This window comes from Lepisma saccharinum, chromosome 24 (genome assembly GCF_977018435.1).
Source record: "Lepisma saccharinum chromosome 24, izLepSacc3.1, whole genome shotgun sequence".
Taxonomy (NCBI): Eukaryota; Metazoa; Arthropoda; class Insecta; order Zygentoma; family Lepismatidae; genus Lepisma; species Lepisma saccharinum.
Window position 1 is genome coordinate 57,175,945 of NC_139252.1, and position 23,855 is coordinate 57,199,799.

Below are 23,855 nucleotides of genomic sequence, written 5' to 3' on the forward strand. Positions count from 1 at the left end.
GGAGGGACTTTTAGCATGCACTCTTTATCCAAACCTTCTTAACAAAATATAATATTGCGACCGCGCAGGGTCGTTAAATGTGGCGACCACGCAGCGTCGTTACAGATCTGACGGCAACTTTCTGTGTACAGAAATTTCCATCGTTTTCATTTGTAACATGTAGGTTGGATGTCCTCATATATTTGTACGAAAGAACACTTCTAAAGTACTTTCTTCCAATTAAGAATTTTATTTTAGTATTCTTCAGATATCCAAGGGCCTCCACATGACGTCATATGGACTACCCTACCTCTACAAATTTCACTTTGGGTGTAAGTTATGTATGCTTTTTATAATCGTGGACAAAACCAAGCCCATGACTTATCTTTTGATTGATGCTGAAAGCTTTGTGATTCACCTGCCCATGCCTTTCCTGTAAAACCTGCTTTTTTTCTTTTCGTGAGCAACATTCTTGAGAACTCTCGGTTATATTGTATGTATGCACGCGCGCACGTTTATAAAAAAAATTGTGCATCGAGTGAGCGTTGTCGATGAAAGGAGATTGACCTCCCATCGACCTACATTTCCCTCCAGAGGAGGCGCTGCTCTCAGGTAAACAAAAAAAAACCAACAGCATTCGCCGAAAGTGTGCCGTCGCTCCAGATCCTGTGTCAGCAGCGACTGCAGCGGCACGTACGGCGAGATCCGCAATTTCATCTTCTCTCATGAATCTTACGTGAAGGGAATAATATACCCAGTCGGTCGCGGTCCTTTGGCGGGAGAGTTGACCTACTGGAAGGTGCAGTGAAATGTTTGGTGATCAGGTGACTGTGGGTCTCTTTTAACCATGGATTGATGAAAACATGAAGTGTCCAGTGTTCATCTAGAAGCCAAGAAAGTGATGGCGAGAGCGTAGTGAGGACTGAACATGGTTGAAGGTTCGGGTTCGAATCTCTCCGGATCCACCGGGGATATTCTTATCGTCAAGTCAGATGCCAAGGGATCATTGACTGTCAAAACTGCTTCTTCGGGAAGCGCAGGGACTGCAGATCCACCTGATCGCAGTCGGCTGGTGTTGGCTCTGAGCATATCTCATTTAATTCTCGGTGTTCTGCTGGTCGTATTTGGTGCACTCGCTCTGACCCACGATGCGGCGTTGTCGACTCTTGGTGGTGGCTTGTGGGGTGGAATCTTGGTGCTCGGGACAGGGGGGACAGGGGTGCTAGCGGGGTTACGTTATCCCTCACATGTTCCCCTGGCTGTGTTCCTTGCTACGTCTTTGGTGTCTTTGGCAGGAACCAATTTGGTGCTAGTGCTTACTGTGACAGGACTTGTTCGAGATGGGCAAAGGCCGGACATCGTTCTACTTCATCAGGTGAGCATAGTTTCCATGACAAAACTTATAGTTCCGTAAGGTATAGTCAAGTTCAGGGGTGTGTGGACGCAAATTGTCACCATCACTTTTCTTTTTTTAACTTTCCTTTCAATTAAAGATGATGATTCAGCATTAATGTTAGAAAGAGCATTCTCTATTTTGTTCACTGTTTTATGCTAATTTTTGAACCTCAATTTCGCAAAACAACACGAAGGAACATTGTAATGGACCATTTGAGCACACATCTTCGAATTTAACCGAATAATCAAAAACACTATTGAACTGCTACGTTGGACATTAAAAGAAGAAAACCTGCAAACCCAAAAACAAATAAAAATGGTTAGCCTTTACGTATTCTAAGATATTTCATAATGAAGTTGCAAGGTTTGAGATTAAAATCTTGAAGAAATCCCTTTCAATAAAATCGGTCGTGGGGGAAGTGGTAGCTCCCGATGACGTAGTGGTAACTTTGTCAAGGGGTCACGGGGTTATTACCCAATGAAGGTATACAGTGGTTCGGATCCCACTTTAAACTGTAGGGTCCAATCTCGATTAACCTTTCGGTGCATAAAGTGGAGTTAAAAACAAACTCGACTCAACAACGAAAATATGGAAGTGACAATGCAAAGTCTAGTATCCACTTAAAGAAGAAAATGTGTACACAATCAACAGTTTTGCTGTTTGACTATTACATAAATTTCCTCGAATGCTTAACTGTTTACTGCATTACGTAAACAACTGTGGATGTACTTCTGTTATTCACGTGAACAACTTGGAAATTGCAAGTTGGGATGACAACTGCTTCAAAATGTATGCTACTGCGGTCAAAGAGAAGTCTATAATTTAATACTGAAATTCATTTTGAGTTTCTTAAAAAGAGGTTACGCACGGTCTATATAGTTGAATATTTTTTGCAAAAAAGAATATTGTCAAATGCTCGATTTCCATAATTCATCGTTTCCCGACACTAGTTCATGTCACATGATATTATTACGTGGTACAATTAGGAAATAATTGGTAATGCAAATGCCGAGCCCTAGCAAAGAAGGGAAAAGGTTAGAAAGGAGAAAACATCGTGACACCTCGTGAAAATATTGGCATCCTATTAAAATTAACATATTTATATAGATTATAGAAGAGGCGAAATCAGGCGCAAATTCTATTCTTGCCTCGGGCTCGGAAATTCTAGCTACGGCTCTGTGCAAAAATGTCAACTGCCATTGATGAGTTGACAAAAAATACTGAGAGACGTGAAGAAAAACGCTTGTATGTTGATATTTGAGTACATTTTGGAAGTAATTCTGAATGTGCTTACAAAGAAAATGACTATAAAAACTGTGAAATGGAATCCTTAAAAGAAAAAAAGATCCGCGAGGAGTCCTTACTGAGAAAGACATCGGTGTTGTCACATAGAACAAAAGGTTGATTGATTGATTGATTGAGTGATTGATTTTACTTCGCTTCTTGTGCCACTTTTGGCTAATTTGCGTAGATGGGGATGATTGATGCATGGACAATCACAAATATACATGCCCAGGCCAGGATTCGAACCCGGGACCCCTGAAGTCGTAGCGCGATGTGCTAGAACAAAAGGCACTGTTTAAATAGCAAAGTTTATTTATAACACTTGATACTCTTGCACACTACTCTATTTAGATTATTTTATGTGTCGGAGTGGTTAGCACAGCACGTTACGACACAAGGAGTCCCAGGTTCGAATCCTGGCCTGGGCATGGGTGTTCATTGTGAGTGTTCCTTCATCAGTTTCATCATATCATCATTCATCAGCTTCGCGATTAGCCAAACGTGGCAGAAAAGCAAAGTAAACCAAATCAATCGATCATTATTATTTTATGACGCCTTTTGCCTAAAATTCTTATTTGTTTTGAATTTTCCTTATTTTGCGTCTCGTCTCTCTCTCTGTAAGCTAATCGCGAACACCAGGATGAATGATGATTAGATTCAAGTGATGGAGGAACACTCACAAAGAAACATTCATGCTCACGATGAGGATGAATGATGAAATAGAACACTAGTATGTAACATTTCGTCGCAAAGACCAACTTTTCATTGCAGTCAACGACTATGATAGTAAATGATTGATTGATCATTGAAAAATAGGTTCGTGAGCACTGATGCAATTTGCACCCGTATCGCAATACGGGGACATAAGCCACTTGGGAACTAATTTAATTTGGTGAATTAAAGAAACAAATAATTTTAATAGAATAATGGAGATGAACTCCTCATCAAGAGCAAATTAAAAACCTATAGACAAGACACAACACACAAACCCACCGAGAATTATGGTAGCTTGACGTCATCAAAACAAAACACCATGAGCAGAAGAGATATTTCTGTCATTGATATTCTTCGCAGTGGCTTGAAAACCTACCTTGCCTAAGTGTTGGTTAAAAGTTGAAAACTGTTGTGAACTTTCCCTTGTCGCATGGAAAATCTGAACTAAAGGAAATAAACAATGGCGGAGGAGTTTGGATCATTTTATTGTGAGATTGTGTTCTGACATTTTCCATCCGTGAAGTATGTGGTCTCATCGTTTTTCAAACGAACTTCAGCCGTAAACGAATGCCGTGTTTTCCTACATTCACTCTGTGCATTTCATCGTCTGACGTGTTCTTTAATTTCGAGGGACTTTCCTGCGGCCTTGCATCCCTAAGTCGTATGGGTAGTTAATTGTATTATACTTTAAATAGTATTGTGCAATTAAGTGTCCATACGTGCGTTATAATTAGTTATCTTTGGTTATATGGCATGTACGTATGCACATCTGAATCCGTTCTTGTGGTAATTGGTATCATCAGGGTGCGAAATCCTGGGGGGACAGGGGAGATTTCCCCCCACCAACAATCTTGACTTCAAAAATCCCTCCACCAAAAATTTCCCGGGGGGGGGAGAGTTTTTCTTGTAACAACAAAATATAATTAGTATTTACTTCTTATGTACTTTACTAAGGATAATATCGAAAACGCACAAAATAGTGAGTGCAGAATGCTTTCTCAAGAGAGTATTACTCTGTCTACACCAATAACAATATGCGTGCAATAAAAAAATGCAAATCAAACATAATTATAAATTATACACAAAAACTAAACAAAAGCTTGTATATAACAAAACTATTTCGTAATTTATTGATATCTTAACCAGTTAGTAAAGGAATTAATTTGCTACGCATATCTGATGTATATAAAAGTAAAAAGGTAAAAAAGGTAAAGTGTTCCCCTGTGCTTAGCACCACGCCATGAAGGCGTATAGGGGGTGTGGGGGTAACGCCCCACACTTTCTTGATCCGGTCGTGAGTGGAGGTGATGTGATCAGCACCACGCCCCTGACCGCCTTTACCCCCCAGGGTTTCCCCCGGGTACCCATGTTATTCGACGCTGGGTGGACGCCGGGGCCGCTTCCAACGTTAGAAAAGTTCCCGGATTTGAACCGGCCGGGGATCGAACCCGGGACCTTTAGCATAGTAGTCAGACGCGTTACCGACTGAGCCACCGCGGCCACTGTATATAAAAGTAACTAATTAATTACTTTATGTGTATTTAATAATAATGTTGTTTAAAATATTTAGTAATTAATTGACTTTTATATTTAATAACATTATAAATATCCATATCATAATAATTTAAGTATGTATAAATGTGTGTGTGTGTGTGTGTGTGTGTGTGTGTGTGTGCGTATATATATACATATACGTATATGGGGTGTATTAAGATCTTCTTCCCCCCCACCAGTCTTCAATGATTTTGCACCCTGGGTATCATCTTCATTATTGGGAGTTTTATTGCTTCAAAATATAAGCATACGCCACAGACTCGAAACTAGACTTAGATATTTAGGAACAATTTGTCGACTATTATAGCAGAACGTCAAGGTCCGAACCGTGATTTCGAGAAGCACTCCACATTTTTTAGGCTACATATCAAGGAACAAAATCAACAAAAATCATAATTTATGTAAAGTATTCTTTTCTCTTCTCACTGACGCGTATCGTATATCTTAACACTTCGGAAACTGATTAATAGATTCTCTCTGGCTATCGACCAGGTGAGTTCTGGAAACGTTTCCAATTTCGAGAGCTAACGTCGCTCTGATCTTCAGGGTAGAAGTCACACTTTTTCTAACATGGAAAACAAAGTGTCGTTAGCTCTCAAAAGCTTGGAAAGTTTTCCAGAACTCGCCTGGTCGAAAGCCCGAGAGAATTTATTCATCATTAGTCTCCAGGAAAGATTCAAGACTTATTTCGTGCCGAGCTACGCGGCGCAGGAGTCCCGGGTTCGAATCCCGACTTGGACATGGGCGTTCTTTGTCAATGTCCCTTCAACAATTTCATCATATCATCACTCATCCTCATCCTCATCGTCCTGATTAGCCAAAAGTGGCAGCAAAGCGATGTTAATAACAAAAATCAAATTATCAACTTCTATAAAGTCTTATTCAAAGTTAAGATTAGGGATGGACGATATCGGAAATTTGATATCACGATATATCGTCAAGAAAATATCGTCACAGATGATACGATACGATATTTTTTCCGTATCGTGATATCGGCGATATGTCGTCTCCACGATAGATATCGCCAAATATCGTGATGATATATCACTGGCACGATATATATCGCTAAAATATCATGAAGATATATTGCCGACACGATATATATCGCTAAAATATCGTGACGATATATCGCTGACACGATATATATCGCTACAATATCGTGAAGATATATCTCCAACACGATATATATCGAAAAATATCGTGACGATATATCTGACGATTTATATCGCTAAAAAATCGTGACGATATATCACTGATACGATATATATCGCCAAAATATCGTGAACATATATCGCTGACACGATATATATATATCGCAAAAATATCGCTGACACGATATATATCGCTAAAATATCGTGGCGATATATCTCTGACACGATATATATTGCTAAAATATCGTGACGATATATCTCCAACACGATATATATCGAAAAATATCGTGACGATATATCTGACACGATTTATATCGCTAAAATATCGTGACGATATATCACTGATACGATATATATCGATAGAATATCGAGAAGATATATCGCTATCACGATATATATCGCCAAAATATCGTGAAGATATATCGCTAAAATATCGTGACGATATATCGCTGACACGATATATATCGCTAAAATATCGTGAAGATATATCTCCAACACGATATAGCTATATCGCCAAATATCGTGACGATATGTCTGACACGATTTTTATCGCTAAAATATCGTGAAGATATATCGCTAAAATATCGTGACGATATATCGCTGACACGATATATATCGCTAAAATATCGTGAAGATATATCTGACACGATTTTTATTGCTAAAATATCGTGCCGATATATCACTGACACGATATACATATAACGCCAAAATATCGTGACGATATTGACGATAGTTGATATCGCCTGGAAGATATTTTTTCAACATTGCGATATATCGTCTATCGCCCAACACTAGTTAAGATTCATCTTCTCTCTTCACCAAACCACATTTCACGATTGGTGAGTGAGGAATAATGAATATGTTTATTGTCCTTACATTCCATATACATTATAATTCTATTCACAGAAAAAAATAACTACTACCTACGTAACAAACCAAACATTTAACTCGCCCTAATTTTGATTGGCAGCCTTTGTCAAATTGCTTCCTACTGTGAGCTTATTCCATTTTTTTTACGATATGCGAAATATCTTTTTGTTCTTTACTGCCACAGTTCCTACGGTTTGAAGCACAAATACGTTATTTTCCCAGATATTCTCGTATTTGCGCGTGAATTATGCGTATGTGTGAGCTTTCGAGCCCGGAAGTTCACATGGCATGCAGATTACAATCTCCTTAAGCCACGATTAAGCTTGCATTGACTTCTCGCCTAAATGGAGAATGGCTGTGAACTTTTTCCTTATCGTTTTACCGTGGTCTTGAATTATTATATATATATATTATAAAGATCTTTACGCTATTGCAAGGTGAAATGTTTTGCAAGTTAACATTATTTAATGCGGAGTCACTATACAAGGTGATGCACTTCCTAGTATGTGAAATTTTGTGCTGAATTCGTTTTGAAGTAGAATGGAAGCGTTTTACAATTATGAAAAAACGATCTATTTAATTGAATCGGTGAGACCAAGAAGGGAAAGATTCCACTCGACCTTACTTTCGGGAAATAAAAAAAAACAACCTCATAGCAATCAAAACTAAAAGCCGAATGAAGAAACTTACAATTACAAACTTATTCATCATAACCATAGTAACAATATTCCATAAGTGGTTTGTTTTTAAAACCTTTATTTTAGCTCTGATATGTATTCAAAGTATTCAGTCCAGTTTGTTCAAAAAGTGGAATCTTTCCCTTCTTGGTCTCACCGGTTCAATTGATTTTAATTGCCAGATATCGAAGGATAACAATGTTGGTTAACGGATCTTTAAAAACATATTGCATAAAACTGTTAAAAAATAATATACTCGTATAATTAATTTTTTGTACCAAACAATCAACAAGAACGATAAACATCATTATTTGAACAGGAAATGGAATTTTATACTTACTTCATTTCCCTGAACATCTAGTTGTGGTCGTCTATTACTTCTCTTCTTTGTTAATGTTTTGTTGTTTCCTCTCTATTTATCTTGTTTCAAGATTCTTCCACGTCACGTCATTTCGAGCCAACCAATGACCGTTCACTAACACTGATTGACTCAACTGAATAATAAGAAACATCATGATGCATGTGAATTTTGTACAGAACATCACATATATCTAAAATTCAAATCACCAACCCTGAGACCTTCTGTAAACAAAACCATGTGCATGCAGAAAGTATTGCAAACTCATAGACGTAAAATAATCCACACGAAAATCCAACGTTGTTACAGGATTCATTACGTAAGGTAAAACAACGGCCAATTCGTAGTATGGGATACGCTGAAGCAAATGACGTCCCACTTTAAACCCAATGCTCTTTCTTTTGTACTTATTGCTTCACCTTTATGGTTAACTCTTTGCACCAGTAATCACTTCCCATAAGTTTGGCTTCTTTCTTGCATGCGAATGGAATATATTTTACTTGCATTTTTTTTAGACAAAATGATATAACATGGTAATGTATATTTCTAAGATTTGATATAGATAGGAGTGTATTTGAAATTTGTTTGTAGATTTTATGTAAAATGTATCTTATGTAAATAAAATATATTATGGGCATAAACAGCCATATGCAATGCTTTAAGTCCAATAAATATATTGATGATGATTATGAAAACAAGACAAAGAAAGCTCGTAAATTTATTGCGGTTGGAAACTTTGACAAGCATCCTAATAACGATTTTTGTTCCGCCAAATATAGTGCACTTCGTAAATTAACTTGGTGACATGACAAGGCAAGATAAGTGTGAACATTTTGTAGGAATATGCATTGTAACTTTCAATGAGCTTAGAGATTTGTGTACATAATGATATTTTATAACATTGGTTATTTTCTAAAAATAATCATGTGAACAGCAAGGAAGTAGTGCCACTTTCAACATGGCCAATTCTATGCGTGCGGGAAGGTCTCCGTGTTTAGCTGACGCGGAGTGATACATCGAATCGGTTAGACGGTTTGTTTACAGAAGGTCTCAGCGTTGGTGATTTACACTATAGTACAGTGGGATTCATTAGTAATACCGTGCAAATTGTCCATGACAATTTTAATTTTTTTTTCATCCTTTGTGTTTTTAAGCTATGGATTATATATGCTGCTGCAGAAGTTGTCAATAGCTTGTTCTGAGTTTTCTTTTTATTATTGATGATCTTGTTGGGTCAAATAAAGTGCTCGAACATGGTGATGGACAATTTGCACGGCAATACGCATGGATCCCACTGTACAGGGTGGCCCGTAAGTTCCTACCCATTCATATATCTTATGTATCTATATGTCAAGTCACAAACCCTGAGACCTTCTGTAAACAAAACCACCTGCATGCAGAAAGCATTGCAAACTCATAGAAGTAAAATAATCCACACGAAAATCCAGCGTTGTTACAGGATTCATTACGTAAGGTAAAACAATGGCCAATTTGTAGTATGGGATACGCTGCCGCAAATAACATCTCACTTTAAACCCAATGCTCATTATTTTTTTACTTATTGCTTCACCTTTATGGTTAACTCTTTGCACCAGTAATCATTTCCCATAAATTTGGCTTCTTTCTTGCATGTGAATTGAATATATTTTACTTGCATTTTTTTAGACAAAATGATATAACATGGTAATGTATATTTCTAATGATGATATAGATAGGAGTGTATTTGAAATTTGTTTGTAGATTTTATGTAAATTGTATCTTATGTAAATAAAATATATAATGGGCATAAACAGCCATATGCAATGCTGTAAGTCCAATAAATATATTGATGATGATGATCAACACAAGACAAAGAAATTTATTGCGGTTGGAAACTTTGACAAGCATCCTAATAACGATTTTTGTTCCGCCAAATATAGTGCACTTCGTAAAATAACTTGGTGGCATGGCCAGGCAAGATAAGTGTGAACATTTTGTAGTAATATAACTTTCAATGAGCTTAGAGATTTGTGTACATAATGATATTTTATAACATTGGTTATTTTCTAAAAATAATCATGTGAACAGCAAGGAAGTAGTGCCACTTAGTAATATTGCCTGACTTAGCCTTAGAAAAATAACATGCCGAGTTCTATGCGTGAGGGAAAGTCTCCGTGTTCTCCGAGCTTGTTTTCAAAACACCAGCAAGGACAGCCTTTGAAAAGGGGTGAGAAACAGATTCTACTTAATATTTATGTAACGTTCTATCAGTGGTATCCTGAGAAACCAGTAAATGAAGTGGTTAAGTTCGTATCCCAGTGCAGTGGTGTGTCAGTGTCTGCAGTTTTAAGGGTTATGAAAGAGAGAATGACCGGGAGAGTAACATTGTATGCGGCTGCATATTCGTCTGATGTTTTGAGAGCGGGTTCTCACATTCAGAGGCTCTTATATAAAATGAATAAGTGCGGCGAACTATGAGTGTAACAGCAGATGATTGCGGTCATGAATCAGCTGACGCGGAGTGATACATCGAATCGGTGAGACCGTTTGTTTACAGAAGGTCTCAGGGTTTTTGATTTACACCTTAGTGTATAGAGTTTTCTGTGTGCTGTTGCGCATATTATCATACCCGGCGCCTATGAAATGACCCGCAAGAAGTCCGGACTTGACAACGTGCGATAACTCTCTTTGGGGATACATAAAGGACATTGTGTCGAAACATCGTTATAATTCCAGTTGAGGGCAGCTGTTACAGCGGCATTTGGAACAATAACCCCTGCTATTTTGCAAAATATGTCTCACAGAACATGGCGTAGCATAATATTATGCAGCGAGAATGAAGGACAGCACACAGATACACTGGACACATAAAATATGTGAATGGGTAGGGACTTACGGGCGACCCTGTACAATACAGGAAAACATTGATTCAAAGTTGAAGCCGCATATTTTGTGTATGCCTAGTGTGATAGCTGTGTTGTGCGTTCAAAAATCATTGATGTAAAACCATAGAAACTTCAGAAAACTTACTAGAAGTGTGTTCTCGGTATCCATGTTCGGGGCACCCTACCTAGTTTTTGTAATTTGTGGTGAAGGGACAAGCTTTTTCGGTCTGCGACAAGGGTAATTTAATTATTGTGATATAGAAGTTTCTGTAACATCAATTATAGTATAGACAGGGGCGGCAGCAGATCAATGTTTTACACGGGCGTCTACTAATTTCTACATTGCCGCCCTCTTAACTTTTCATCCTGGTGCCCCTACTTTCCACCACCCCTCAATATAAAATATAACCATGTTATATATTTACAGTTTTAACGAGAAAAATTAATAGACTTGTTTTCTTTTTAAATACGTCAAGTGCTACTGTTAAAGAACATGATTATTGTAGGCATATATTTATTTAATACCTACATAATGATATCAAAATAACAGCAATCTCTTAGCTTATATTGCTACATGATTTTGCAATATATTAATTATTTTATGCAGCAGTTACTTCAATTAATTATTGTTCACATAAATTCAACTCTTTTAAAAACAAATAGCTTAAAAATGCTTATATAATCCGAAATAAGGTTTTGGCGCTACTCAAGTTGGACGCTCCAATTTGACGACTCCGACACCACTGAGTATAGTCATGAATTTGAATACAAGTCATTTATTTGACAGGCATAGTATTTCTCTGGGAGGTTGAGCAGATCATTATTTTTTCAGTTGATGTTCAATATGTTCATATTTTAGATGCCTTTTATATTCATAAGACAATCCAGATTTTCTAAAAGAGGTAGTCAACTGCTGAAATGTATTTGAATGAGTGCTCCTATGTAAATATTTTTATGCTAATTGAGGATCTAATGTAAGTTTAGGCGTCCTTTTAACCAGTCCATGGTCGAACACCTGCTGCATCTCGCCCTGTGTTGTGTTATAGGGCAGATGTAAATATAATATCGTAAGTAGCCACTCATAACTTTAAACCAAGTGTTAGCTGCACGTGGTGGATAATAGCTTGAAGACTACGCAAACAAGTCAAGTTGTCCACCGACAAAGTTCTGCCTAGATACTTCTTCATTGAACAAGCTTTTAGGGCAACCCTTTGCCGAGTTTATATTACAATGCAGGAAATGAAGGTAACAATGGGTTCAACATAGATACTTGCGCAACCCTATCTTGGTTTTTGAAGTTGCTCGTTGTCATTTCTCTCATTAACATGGAGCAAGCAGTCCATGACAATGCAAATTGGAGCAATTAGCAACAATGCTTGTGTTATCTCGTCGGTGACATCGAAACAAAAGGTAAATTACGGAAGTCGTGGGCTTCCATGTCACATGTGCATATGGAATGAAGGTATGACTGTCGTGCTCGTATGAGATTATTTCCTGGAAACGAAATTTTGAAAGGAAAGTTTCGGGTGAAAGGCAAATTGCACTTTTGGGTTGTGACCAGGCGTGGATCCACGGGGAGGGCGATAGGGGCGATTGCCCCTACCAATTGTCACGCTTTTGTATAATATTATTATGCCTATTGAAGACTCTAATATTCTGTATTTTATCACCAAGATCAACAGGCTCGAGAATATAGGTTTATCGGCATTGGACCTACAGTTTTTACCTTGGCAATGAGAGACATAAATTAATAACCATCTTGCCCAGCGCCGGGCTCCTATTTTCACAAATCCACGTATATCAGGTTGGTTAATGTTTACAGTACTATATCTTGTTTACGTAAAACAGTTCAAGGGTAGGTTAGAATTGATTCACGGTGAAGTGAGGTACTCGACCGAATTCATCTCTCCCAACTGTAACTTCTGTATCCGCCATTGGTTGTGACAATCCATAGACTTTCAATATTATGATTACCCTATCGCCAATTAACACATGATTAATTAGACGTTTAAAGAGACCATGGAACCTCTCTATGATATCTAAATAGGCGATTTCCCTCAACTATATTATATACTTACTTTGGATTTCCCTTCTTTGAATTGTAAAAAAGCCATCACCAACATTGAAGTCTACAATTAGGGAGAGCTCCCCTCACTGAGATGTCTGAAACTTATCGTCCCGTATACGGCACCCTCTTTGACGTCTAAATTCAAGTAATCACCCTTAGAAACGGCTTGTAAAACCAACGATAGTATAGTATAAACTTGCGGACGGCATTTAGAAAAAAGTCACCCACGGGAGAAGGCCCTTAATTCGCCATTCGACGTATATCTCTTAAATAAATGTTATAACGATTTAAGTAAGAAGCAATTTGTCACACGCCCAGAGCGGGGGGAAAAAAAGTTGAGAAGCTAAAGTATTGAATTACCACATCAGTCATATGTTTATGGTGAAGTAAGTATTCAAAACCATTATACAATGATGTGTTCCGTGGGAAACGAATCCGTGTAGATTATCGAAATAAATATCTCAAAGTTAATATCCGCGACTTATTCAAACCTTTGTGTTTGCAAGTCGAAGATCGAAATATACAGATGTTAATGTCAGAGTCTGTTGGGAAAAACTTCAGGAGATAAAATTTATCTGCGAGAACCGACCTTGTTAGGTCTTTCTGTGCCTTTTGACTTCTCTTCCCACCAGAACTATCGATAGCGTCGTTCTGCTTCGGCTCAGATTTCATTAAGATCAGCTCAAAAGTTCCCATCTATAAGAAAAAGACTGGTTACATGTTAAATATGCTTGCGAATCTAGACGTCGTCAAGATTTGAGATTTTACGGGGTGGTTTGTAACGTTAAGAAAGTACCACATAATTTTGAAAACGCAAGCTAATTTTATGCACCCTTCAAACTCTTATTCTGCCTTAGTCTCCCTTTCATAATCTCTCTCTCTCTCTCTCATTTTTATTTTAATTTAGCTATTTTACTTCGTTTTTTCTGTCACGTTTGACTGATCGCAACGGTGAGGATTGGTGATGATGATATGTTGAAATTGATGAAGGGACACTCGTAAACAACACCTATGTTGAGACTTGGATTCGAACCCGGGACCGCTGGCGTCGTAGACTGCTGTGCTAACCACTCCGCCACGGGGGTCGGTGCTTTATCGCATACGTTATATTCCTACGCACAGCTGCCACTGTAATAACTAGGACTAGGATTTTAATGCAAATGCATTTTTTTTGTAAGGTAGAAACGTTGCATAAGTAGATAGGAACGTGTATAAACACGTAAGTGAATAAATTGGGGTGCCTTTGTTAGGACATTTTTTGGCCCTTTTTGGAGTAAAGGTCATTTTTATAAACTTTTTAAACCGTTTAAGTCATTTTACGGCCTTTTAAAAGTAATCTTATGCATTTTTCTACATTTTGGTGAAAGAAGGTTCATTTTACATGCAAATGTAACCCTTTGAAGGAGAGAGATTACCGACTCTCGTCTCATTGCCTTCAGCGCAGTTCTGAACGACTGTGTTCAAAGAAACGAAGAAATTATGTGCAGTATTGTTGATATAAGCTGTTGTGTAACAATTCAGCTCAAACACTGTGATTTCCCCCTCTATCAGCAAATACATTGTCGCCGAACGTATTATTGTTCAAAAGCAAGGGGTACAAAGTTTTGTGCTCTGTATCGGACATTTTGTCAGAGAAACAATTTGCACTCCATGGAATTGAAAGTGACTTAACAGCAAGTGATACTGTTCATTTCAAGTCAAGTTCATTGGAAATCGAGAGAAGTTCTTCTATGTACAAGGCTCTGTAGTCCGACAACCGACAATTATTCATTTTTGAAAATTTGCATATGATTTTCATTGTGTACTGCAACTCAGTACTTAAAGTGTAAAAGATGACAAAAAGTGAACTTTCTTACTTGTACTACCATACGCAATGAACATGTGATAGATACTGTAACGTTAATTTGTAATTTGAATTACTCTTGGTAGTTTAAAAATTTGTTCTACAAATTCTTCAGGGTATTTTCTTGCATGTATTAGGTCATAAATGCATTTTTTGGCAATTTTAAGGTCCTCAAAGTCCCAATGGATTCAGTTGATAAAACAATTCCGCCATGAATGTGCCTCAAACAACCAAAATCCAGGGAAACGCGTTCCACCCTCTATGCATATATTCTGTCTACTTGGTATGTGCAGAATATTTTAGGAACCGTCCCTTCACGTAACTCACTTATTTCTTGTCTCACCCTTCCTCTTCTCGTAAAGTACGGTGCTGGCATTCCTTGGCTTCTTTTAAAACTCTTACTTCACAGAAACGAGACTGCCTAGAAAGCCGCCGGGTGCAGGTTGATTCGGCGACAAGTAGGACAGTGTCTGCAGCAATGAGAACCTTGGCCAAATCTCGCACGATTTCTGCACGTAACATTTTGCCGACCAGTCAAGAAATAAAACAAAAATGTCTCCACGTTACGCACGCGAGTTAAGCAAAGCTTGTTCTTCGACTGCAATGAAAGAAAAACTAACCTGTATATGTGTTGAGCGAAGGAACTAGTAGATCCGGATGACGAAACTCAGCTTGGTACATTGAACCATCTTTTTCAATGTACGATTTTTTTACCAAGAAGGAAGGGAACTTGTTTGCTTAACTTCACTTTTTCAGGTAGGGATGATGTCTGTGGTTGAATGGTACTGAAAATCAACAAAAACAAAGGATGCGGTGTGAGGAAATACGAGAGTGCATAATATTACGGTTTCACCACTTTTCGCTGTAAGAGTACGCAAATTGTCCAACGCAATGTTTATGTACCTTATGATCACATTGGATCCGGTTTCTGTTGAACTTTTACACTGCTGAGTTCGACTGATGGAAGTTCTGGCGATTTGGTGGTCACGTTGCATCAGGAAAAACGTAAGTGTGCTCATAGAGTTTGATGTGCAACCCTCCTTTTGACCAGTTTGCAGAGCGGTTCAGATCCCACCTGGAACTGGGGTGTAACAAGGAGTGACACTCTGGCGGCACTCAAATGTCACCTCTTTCACGTAGTACACCTTGGGCTGCATCCTTGCAGGCTAACGAAGCTATGGCGCCTGGGGTTTGCGTTGTATCGTCCATATGTATTTTTGATGATCCCTTCATCCATTTCACCTTATCCTCATTCATCACTACAGTTGCGATTAGCCAAAAGTGGAACAAACGTTGTGTAAATTAAACTAAATTAACAACTTTGAAATGTATGTTCAGTCTTGATTATCCTATCTGGACATAAGGTGGACTTAAACTTTAGAAATAGCTATTTTTCGTCTAATTCAGTGGTTCCCACAGTGTGAGCCGCGGTGCCCTAGGATGCCGTGGCTGGCATATAGGGACTCCACGAAACGTTCCAATATTTTCACTGATATGATAGTTACTTGTTAGTAGTCTAGACATGGTTTTAGAATCGGACCATTGTTGGTACTTTTTACAAATAAAATGTTTCTGAATTTGAAATATGTGTTCATTTTGTAACTTAAGTCAAGCAACCTAACCGCAGTAACTCAGCGTTACAAGTGTTAGGTAGGCGTATATTCTGACTTGGGCGTCGCGGAAAAATCATCTTGAAATACTAATGATGCTGTGAAACGAAAAGGTTTGGGAACCCCTGGTCTAATTCATCAGCATATCGGAATATTTTAGAAGCAATGAACACAAATTTATAAAGCACTTTCTCTTTCAATGTTGTATAAAACCAAATAATAGAAATTTACAAGTCGCGTTCGTCTCTCCAACCACGCACCGACCAATTTCGGTGCAAATCATGATGTAATCCTCTTGATATTCGTGTTTCGTAATGTGCGATTGAAGATGCCAATATATTAATTTCAGTATAGGTGTAAGTATATATTTTATTTTCTCCTCTGTGAACACTTACGGCAGTGGAGATATCATGGTTACAGGTCATGCAAATTTGAAATGCATCTTGCATCGAATCAATTGAACTTTATGCAATAATAAAAATGAACTCGACGAATGAGTGTCTGTGATAAAGGCTTTCTTTTGTATAAATATATATTTGGTTTTAGCTTTTCAGCTATGCACCAGTTACATTTGTTTTACATTTCATAATTTTATAATACAATATTTTCCCTTCTAATGGTAAGTATATATATATTATTTTCTTAATGGGATTCCTCAAAAGTGTTGACAAGGCGTATGCCGCATTATATTCTGCTTCTTTTAGTTATCTTAAGAAATAATCACGCGTAGTTTTGTTGTGACGACATTCAAATAAAATATGATTAGGTGTTCCTTCAGTTGCACCACACTGACAGATGATAAAGACTTACTTTTGTTTCACGTCGAAGATAGTGAGACACTGATTTACACAGATATCTTGTATCAGATTGACAGTTCTCATCTTTAGCGGCCAACTTGACGTCACGTTTTCGTCATATCTGTTAATTGTATTGCAGTATTTTTAGTATAAGCGCAGTTGCTTCAGTCAAGAAAGTTGGATCAGCCATTGAAACATAAGTTGTAATCTGGAAATTGATGGAAATCAGATCAGGACAGTTACTGCACCAAAAGGGGGCAGGAGGTGCGGGTATTCACACCTTACACCCAGTCTTTTTCGTATAGTATTTCTGCCCCACACAGAAAAATTCTCGCCTTCCTTCTGCCTCACCATTATTTTTTTCTGGCTTCGTCCCTGAAAATTCGATACAGCACTGGATTTAAATATGGGGGGAGGCAAACTACATCTGCTCTTTTATACACTATAATAAAACCATTGCTATTAAACTTGGAATCTTGGAGCCAGGGGCAATAGAAAGAGAAATGTTCATAAAACGTAATGATAATAAATGAATCGTATTTTTCTTTACAGTTTGGATCACATTTATTTTTTTGTGCTTTGAGAAGTAAAGAAACCATACAAATAAACACTTATTCAGTAAAGATCATAAAAGAGAGAAGAAAATGAAACGACTTTTCTCTCGGCAACGCTTTCACCAGCAGAGCCCATAAACTTGAAATCCGACACAAAGCAGCTGCCCTCATGCTAATCGTCCATTAGCAGGCACGCTGGGGCTTCGTATTTCCTGCATGTCACTCGCTGCGACATCCTTCACGCACTGACCCGTATCCATGCGTGCGTGCATCTTGTCTGCGATTGTTGCGTACACGACGGTGGCCATTCTCACGTCTCGGGACAAGTAACGTGCTCAGGACCGAAGATAATTCGTCGACAGGGTGTTGTATGCAGAGAAAAGGAAGGTTTTGCAATTACATAAGGTCATGGTCTGAAAGTTGTCAGCCAATGAAGGTGTGCACAAAATTTAAGGCAACCAATTTTTGTTTACGCAAAATCCGGGGCATAGCTATCATCATTACCCTGACCAAATATGTTTTAAAAAAATAATATTGTGTGCGTGTGTGGGCCTAGGACCAGTGGCGGTGATCACGGGCGGCAAGGGGGGTGGGGCAGTTGCCTTTTCAGTTTTGGTTCATATTTTGCAAGAGTTTTAATTTTATTCTTGCATTAATTAATGGATTGTTTGTGGTGAGAGGCAGGCTCCACAAGTCTGCAGTCCGCAATATTTGGTAATTTTAGTTCTATAACTATTGATTTAAGGCTACCAGACGTCCTGATTTAGTCGGTACAGTTCATTGTTTTTGGTTAACTCACATTCAGATACGGTCTTCATTGTAAGAATCATTACTAATACACATTATATCCTAGCATTATCATGGCTATTCATACTGGTAGAAGAAAATTAAAGGAAATTTGAAAACATTGTTAATTTGCGGAATACAGTACTATTCGAATACTTCTGGGAATTGAGTGTGAACAATAAGGATCAAGCTCTACGCCGTGTGACAGCCTTTGTAATTGTAAGGGACTGTGTTGACAATTGTTTGTGAGTCAGGGGACGGGGGCCTATCACGGCGTTGAACTTTCTCTGTTACCCTGGACCATAATATTACAATTCTGTAATTGTACGTCTGGCTGCAATACCATCAAAGCGTTGGTGGTCACATCAGGGGCGATTCCTCCACGTAGGAAGTGAGGAACTTCCTACAGTTCATTTAGACTTGCTTCCAGTTCTCTACTTTTTAGGAGTTTAATAATAATGCGCGTTATAAAATTATGAGCGCAATGTACGTATCAATTGACTACGTTAGTTACTGTCAAGAGTTGACTGGTGACGCTCGGCTCCTTCCAGCCGCGCCCAAAGACGATGGACACACAGGCTTGACTGCCGCTCGCGAGGAACATCAGCGGTCATCCTAAAGACAGATGGGTGAGGTTTTTAAAGATCCAGCGAGGAAGCATCGAGGGGTTCCTACATCAGTGGTGCCAACCTCATCGAAATGGTACTAAATGTAGCACAGTTTGATCTTCGTTGGCCCCTAGCATCCTGCTTTTGGCATAATGGTTAAATCTAGCATAATCTGCAAACGCGAGTCCCTGGGAGAGGGAAATCGAATTCAAAGGAATAGGTTTTCAGGAAATTGAAATAAAATTACGTTCAAATCTTATTTCTAATTCACCAGCGGACTCGTTTCAAATAAAAGGGAGTCGAGTATGCATATACAGCGACACGCTTTTTTTACAACCATGCAATGATCCATCATCCTCTATCTTTTCTTAATCCTGTCGATTTTGTTCCTGAGGAGATTTTACGGCAGTAAATCTAAAGAAGGTTGAGGTAAAGAAACCATTTTCTCAAACCGTTTCAAGTTCTATGCTGAACCCATCTCGTTTGTTGAGCCATTTTACAAAATTTTGTGTAGTGAATAATAAGTAACGCAAGTTCAAAACTCGAAAAATATATGCATAATTGAACTTAAAACTGTAGTTATCCGAAAAACAATAACTAATAATAAATCCTAGCACAATTTAGAAGCATTTATCATAATTTCAGAGTTTAAGCAGCATTTTTTATTATCCTCAATCCACACGACAGGGAGAGGGGACAAAATCGAAATTTTTGCAAAATATGAAATATCGTCATGTATTTTCGTTGGTTTTTATAGGTTCACAAGGGGGCAAGGGCCCCTTGCCCTACCTTGTACGTGGGCCTGCAGGTAACATTCTAAATACAATGGATAGTACGAGCGATTTGTGCGACGGTAATTGAACGCATTTTTCAAATCTTCCTGAGTTTACCATAACTTCTTCCTACACTTAAAAAAAGCCTCGAGTCGCCACTGGGTCACATCTAATACTAAACAGAATTTCGAATTTCTCTTTGTTCCACATTTTCAGATCTGCCCCCTTCCTCAAAAAAGGGTTGATCACATACCCTATTTGGTTTCTCTCATTCTCTGTACCATTATCGGTATGTTTATTCATGTTTCACCATCCATGTTTTCTTTAAATGGGTGTTTCTATACTTATGGACCATCCTGTATATCATATTCGTGCCCAGAGACACTACCCCTCTTGTCCCCTCGAAAGAACTCGCTTTGGGTGTATAGTGACTGTCATCAGAGGCGGCTATTGGTTTCCAAAACTAGGGGGGGAGGGGCAAGGATAGTTTACTTTCCCTATAAGGTTTAGCAAAGTGCGGGAGCAAAACTGTCAAAAAATTGGGGTGCAACTGCCCCCCCTTCCAAATCGCCGCCACTGGTGACTGTGTGTGTTTAAGTGTCCTCCACGCTACAACATGCTCAGCGGTGCCCGACCTCGTTGGGTAGTCAAGTCACTAAGTTTTCAGGTCTGTCCTCGCCTGAGTATGAGTGTTCAGTTCCTGTGTGACTATCCCGTCATCAATTTCATCCTCATCGTCGCTAGTAGAACAAAGAGACAGAAAAGCGACGCAAAAGATGAATTTTTTAAAATCTACTCAGGAGTGAGCTTGGTTTGATGTGGAAGTTGGCAGTCTCCAACCTTCGAGTAAAACAGTGTTGCAGACATGAAGATTCCAAGACTAATTAGATTGGTTTATCTCTGTTCACGCCTCTTTCAGCATCTGTCTTCACTTGAGATACCCGCTGAAGCTTGCCCCCCCTTCCGTGGCAACCCATTTGCCTCTGATCTGAGCCCAGTGCAAGTAGAGCGTAGGTTAATTTGCATATATTCGCTTTCTGTTTGGCCTGAACTGCGCAGTAATATTTTGGCCATTGTACGTAGAAAGGAAGTTGATCTCTAATGCACACCATCAAATAAAAAAGGAAAACAACTACGTAAAAGTATGTGTGCACAGGTCCATGGAACTGTTTCAGATATTCAAGAGATAAGAGCGAACTGTGAGATTCGAAGATTAGTTTCTTCATGCACGCTCTCAATGAATAGCGTTAGCATACTGACTAAGTCAAGTAGGGCATTTATATTATGTGAATCTATCTTTGATCTTCAACTAATACAGATGTCGTCACGTGGAGGAGGTCCTTGATATTCCAAAGACGAAAAAATACAACTTTAAATTTTATGCCTCGCGCTAGTGCATTAATTACGTTCAGTTGACTTTGAAATATGTGACGGAAAAAAGGCATTCAGAACTGTCACTATGGGCCTATTATTGACAGCTCCAGGCTACGTGACAAAAACTCCGGAACACAAAAATAGTGTTCGACGAATCCATCTGTACGTATTCATCTTGGACTAGGTAAATTCAGATAAAATTAAGGTAGAATTTATAGAGGTGGATCCTTCAGTTGTTGTTTTTTTCCTCGGAAATTTTCGCCATATTAGTTTGTGATGTAAATTGTTCGATTTATAAGTCCACTTTAGCCGGACCGTGTGGCCGAGTGGTTAGCACATCGCTCTGCGACGCCAAGGGTCCCGGGTTTGAATCCCGCTCGGGCTTGGTTGTTTGTGAATGTCCATTCATCATTTCATCCCTCATCCCCATCTTCGCAAATTAGCCAAGAGGCCCAAAACGCGAAGTAAAATAAACTAAATCAATTAATAAGTCCACTTTATGTGGCTACAGCCGGATTGCGCACACTTTTCCGGTTTTATCAGTGGTATCTGATAAGCCGTTGACAAGCTGTCACAATGTACAGAATTGCGCACAAAAAAATGAGGCGATGTTGTCAGATGTAAAATGTTCTCAAGCCGTTCTCACTTCTGTTGTGTTTGTTTGTGTGCTTGGACTTACACGTGTTTTTGCAGTCATTAACCTAACCTAACTTTTGAGTTTGAGTAAATTGGTATGATTTACTATTTTATTTCTAATTTCTCTCTCTCTTCTTGTCTAAAGAAAAAAAAACAGTTTTGCGCACAGACTTTAAAGCTATCAAAGTGGCAACATTCGATCAAAATCTGTGCGCAAAGCAGGTTAGTGAGATTTGTGCGCAATCCTGGATCTAAAGTGTGCGCAATTCGGTTGCGGCGCTTTATGTCGGGACTTTGCTTACAGTTCGAAGTAGAATCCGAACCGCTATGTGTCTCCACCGAGTATCAAGCCCGGGACTCCTTGATTACAAGGCGACGGCGTTTCCACTACGTCACGGAGAAGCCTTGTGATGTGGATTGGTCCGGAGCTTCCGAGATACGTATACTTCGTGTATATAAGTATCTCGGAGGCCCCGATTGGTCACACTTACATATTTCAACGAAACGATATTTCTGGAGTACTCTTTTTCTAAATGAAAGTTTCTTTCAACGTAAGCTGACACGTACGTGAGCCGCTTTAAAACCGTTATAATTGACAAAATATTTCTGTTCAGAAACTCATCTGTCTCCACTCGACAGGCACCTCGATCTCGAGTGCGTTGAGCGGTCGACTCAGGATTTTTCCACCGAAGGCCCGAATCCATATATGGGCAAGGTATTTCTTTGGGATTATCCCTGCATCAATCCTTCATTCTAGCCAAAGAAGGATATTACGTTAGGCGAAACGGGAATATACGATTTCACCACGTTGGATCAGAAAAGACAATTGAATTAAAGCAAATGAAGACGTACAGAGTAATGGCTTGCGTAACTAAAGATGAGCAGGATGAAATGAAAAGTGAAGGGGAGAATGATGGCATAATTGACATTCAAGGAAGAGCCAGATTGCGGGTGCATTGTGCCTCAAGACCTCGACGTCTTGCTGAAAGCCCAGTGCCAGAGAGAACCGTACAGCAATCGTGCAGTAGTCGAAACTGCTTGACGTGCGAGCAGGAAGAGAGACGTGGGAACATGCTCTCGGACAATGATAACAGTTGGAACACATTTTCCGGTGCGTTGGGAAAAAGCATGCAATTTAAGCAATTCGGTTACCGTGGGTTACAGAATGTTCCATTTACGTTACAAACGAGTGCTTGCTTGGCTAAGACAATGGTCGAGATTTGCCTGGGATTCGTTTCAGCTGGTGTCAGAAAGGAGAACTGTTACACACATGCGCATGTGCACACAATGAGATCCTTTGTTGTTCTAAGTGGATTTTTTTTTTTTTTTTTGCAGTGCGTTTTCTTCGCATGCGGAGATATATCTTGATACTGAAGTGTCAGAAATCTTGTAACATGTTGTGCCCACGTTGTGATACGAAGGTCACTATTATTGAAAGTGCAGGAATGCAAAAACGGTGAACAATACATTTACAGCAGGAGTGCCTCCCCCTTTCCCTCCCTCCCAAGGCGCGTCCTACCAGTTCATGTCATAATTCTCATGAAGTACAGTAATCCGTCAGTAATCCGGCAGATATCAGACCAGAGGACTGTCGGATTAGTGGAGGTTCATTTAAAAAACGTATTTTAATAGCAAAACCTATGTTAATTGCACAAAATATGTACGTATGTACATATATTAAAATGGAAATTAGTGTAACAATTAGTGCAACAATGACGCGTACAGATCGCTATACTGAGCCTAGTGTTTACCTCGTGCCAAGGACTCTGACACTGACATGCAGTAACTTTTTTTCCCTTTCACGATCCCCACTCACTCAACGCCGGACTACTGGAGGAACCGGATTGGTGAACTGCCGGATTATTGAAGGACCGCCGTATTTAATTACAACAGCGTGTCTGCTATTATCCTATTTCTGAAAGTCACTTTTTTTTATCTCTATCCAACACTTTACTTGAT

General features: G+C 39.0%; 1 protein-coding gene across 1 annotated transcript in view; it reads left to right on the plus strand.

Moving 5' to 3' along the window:
* Nucleotides 1-702: 702 nt before the first annotated feature.
* The window catches only part of LOC145977984 (uncharacterized), a 44,138-nt gene continuing 20,985 nt past the window's right edge, over nucleotides 703-23,855 (plus strand). Inside the window, exon 1 of the mRNA XM_083110338.1 lies at nucleotides 703-1,354. Within this exon, the coding sequence (XP_082966464.1) occupies nucleotides 908-1,354 (447 nt within the window). The 5' untranslated portion in view covers nucleotides 703-907. The remainder of the gene's footprint in view (nucleotides 1,355-23,855) is intronic.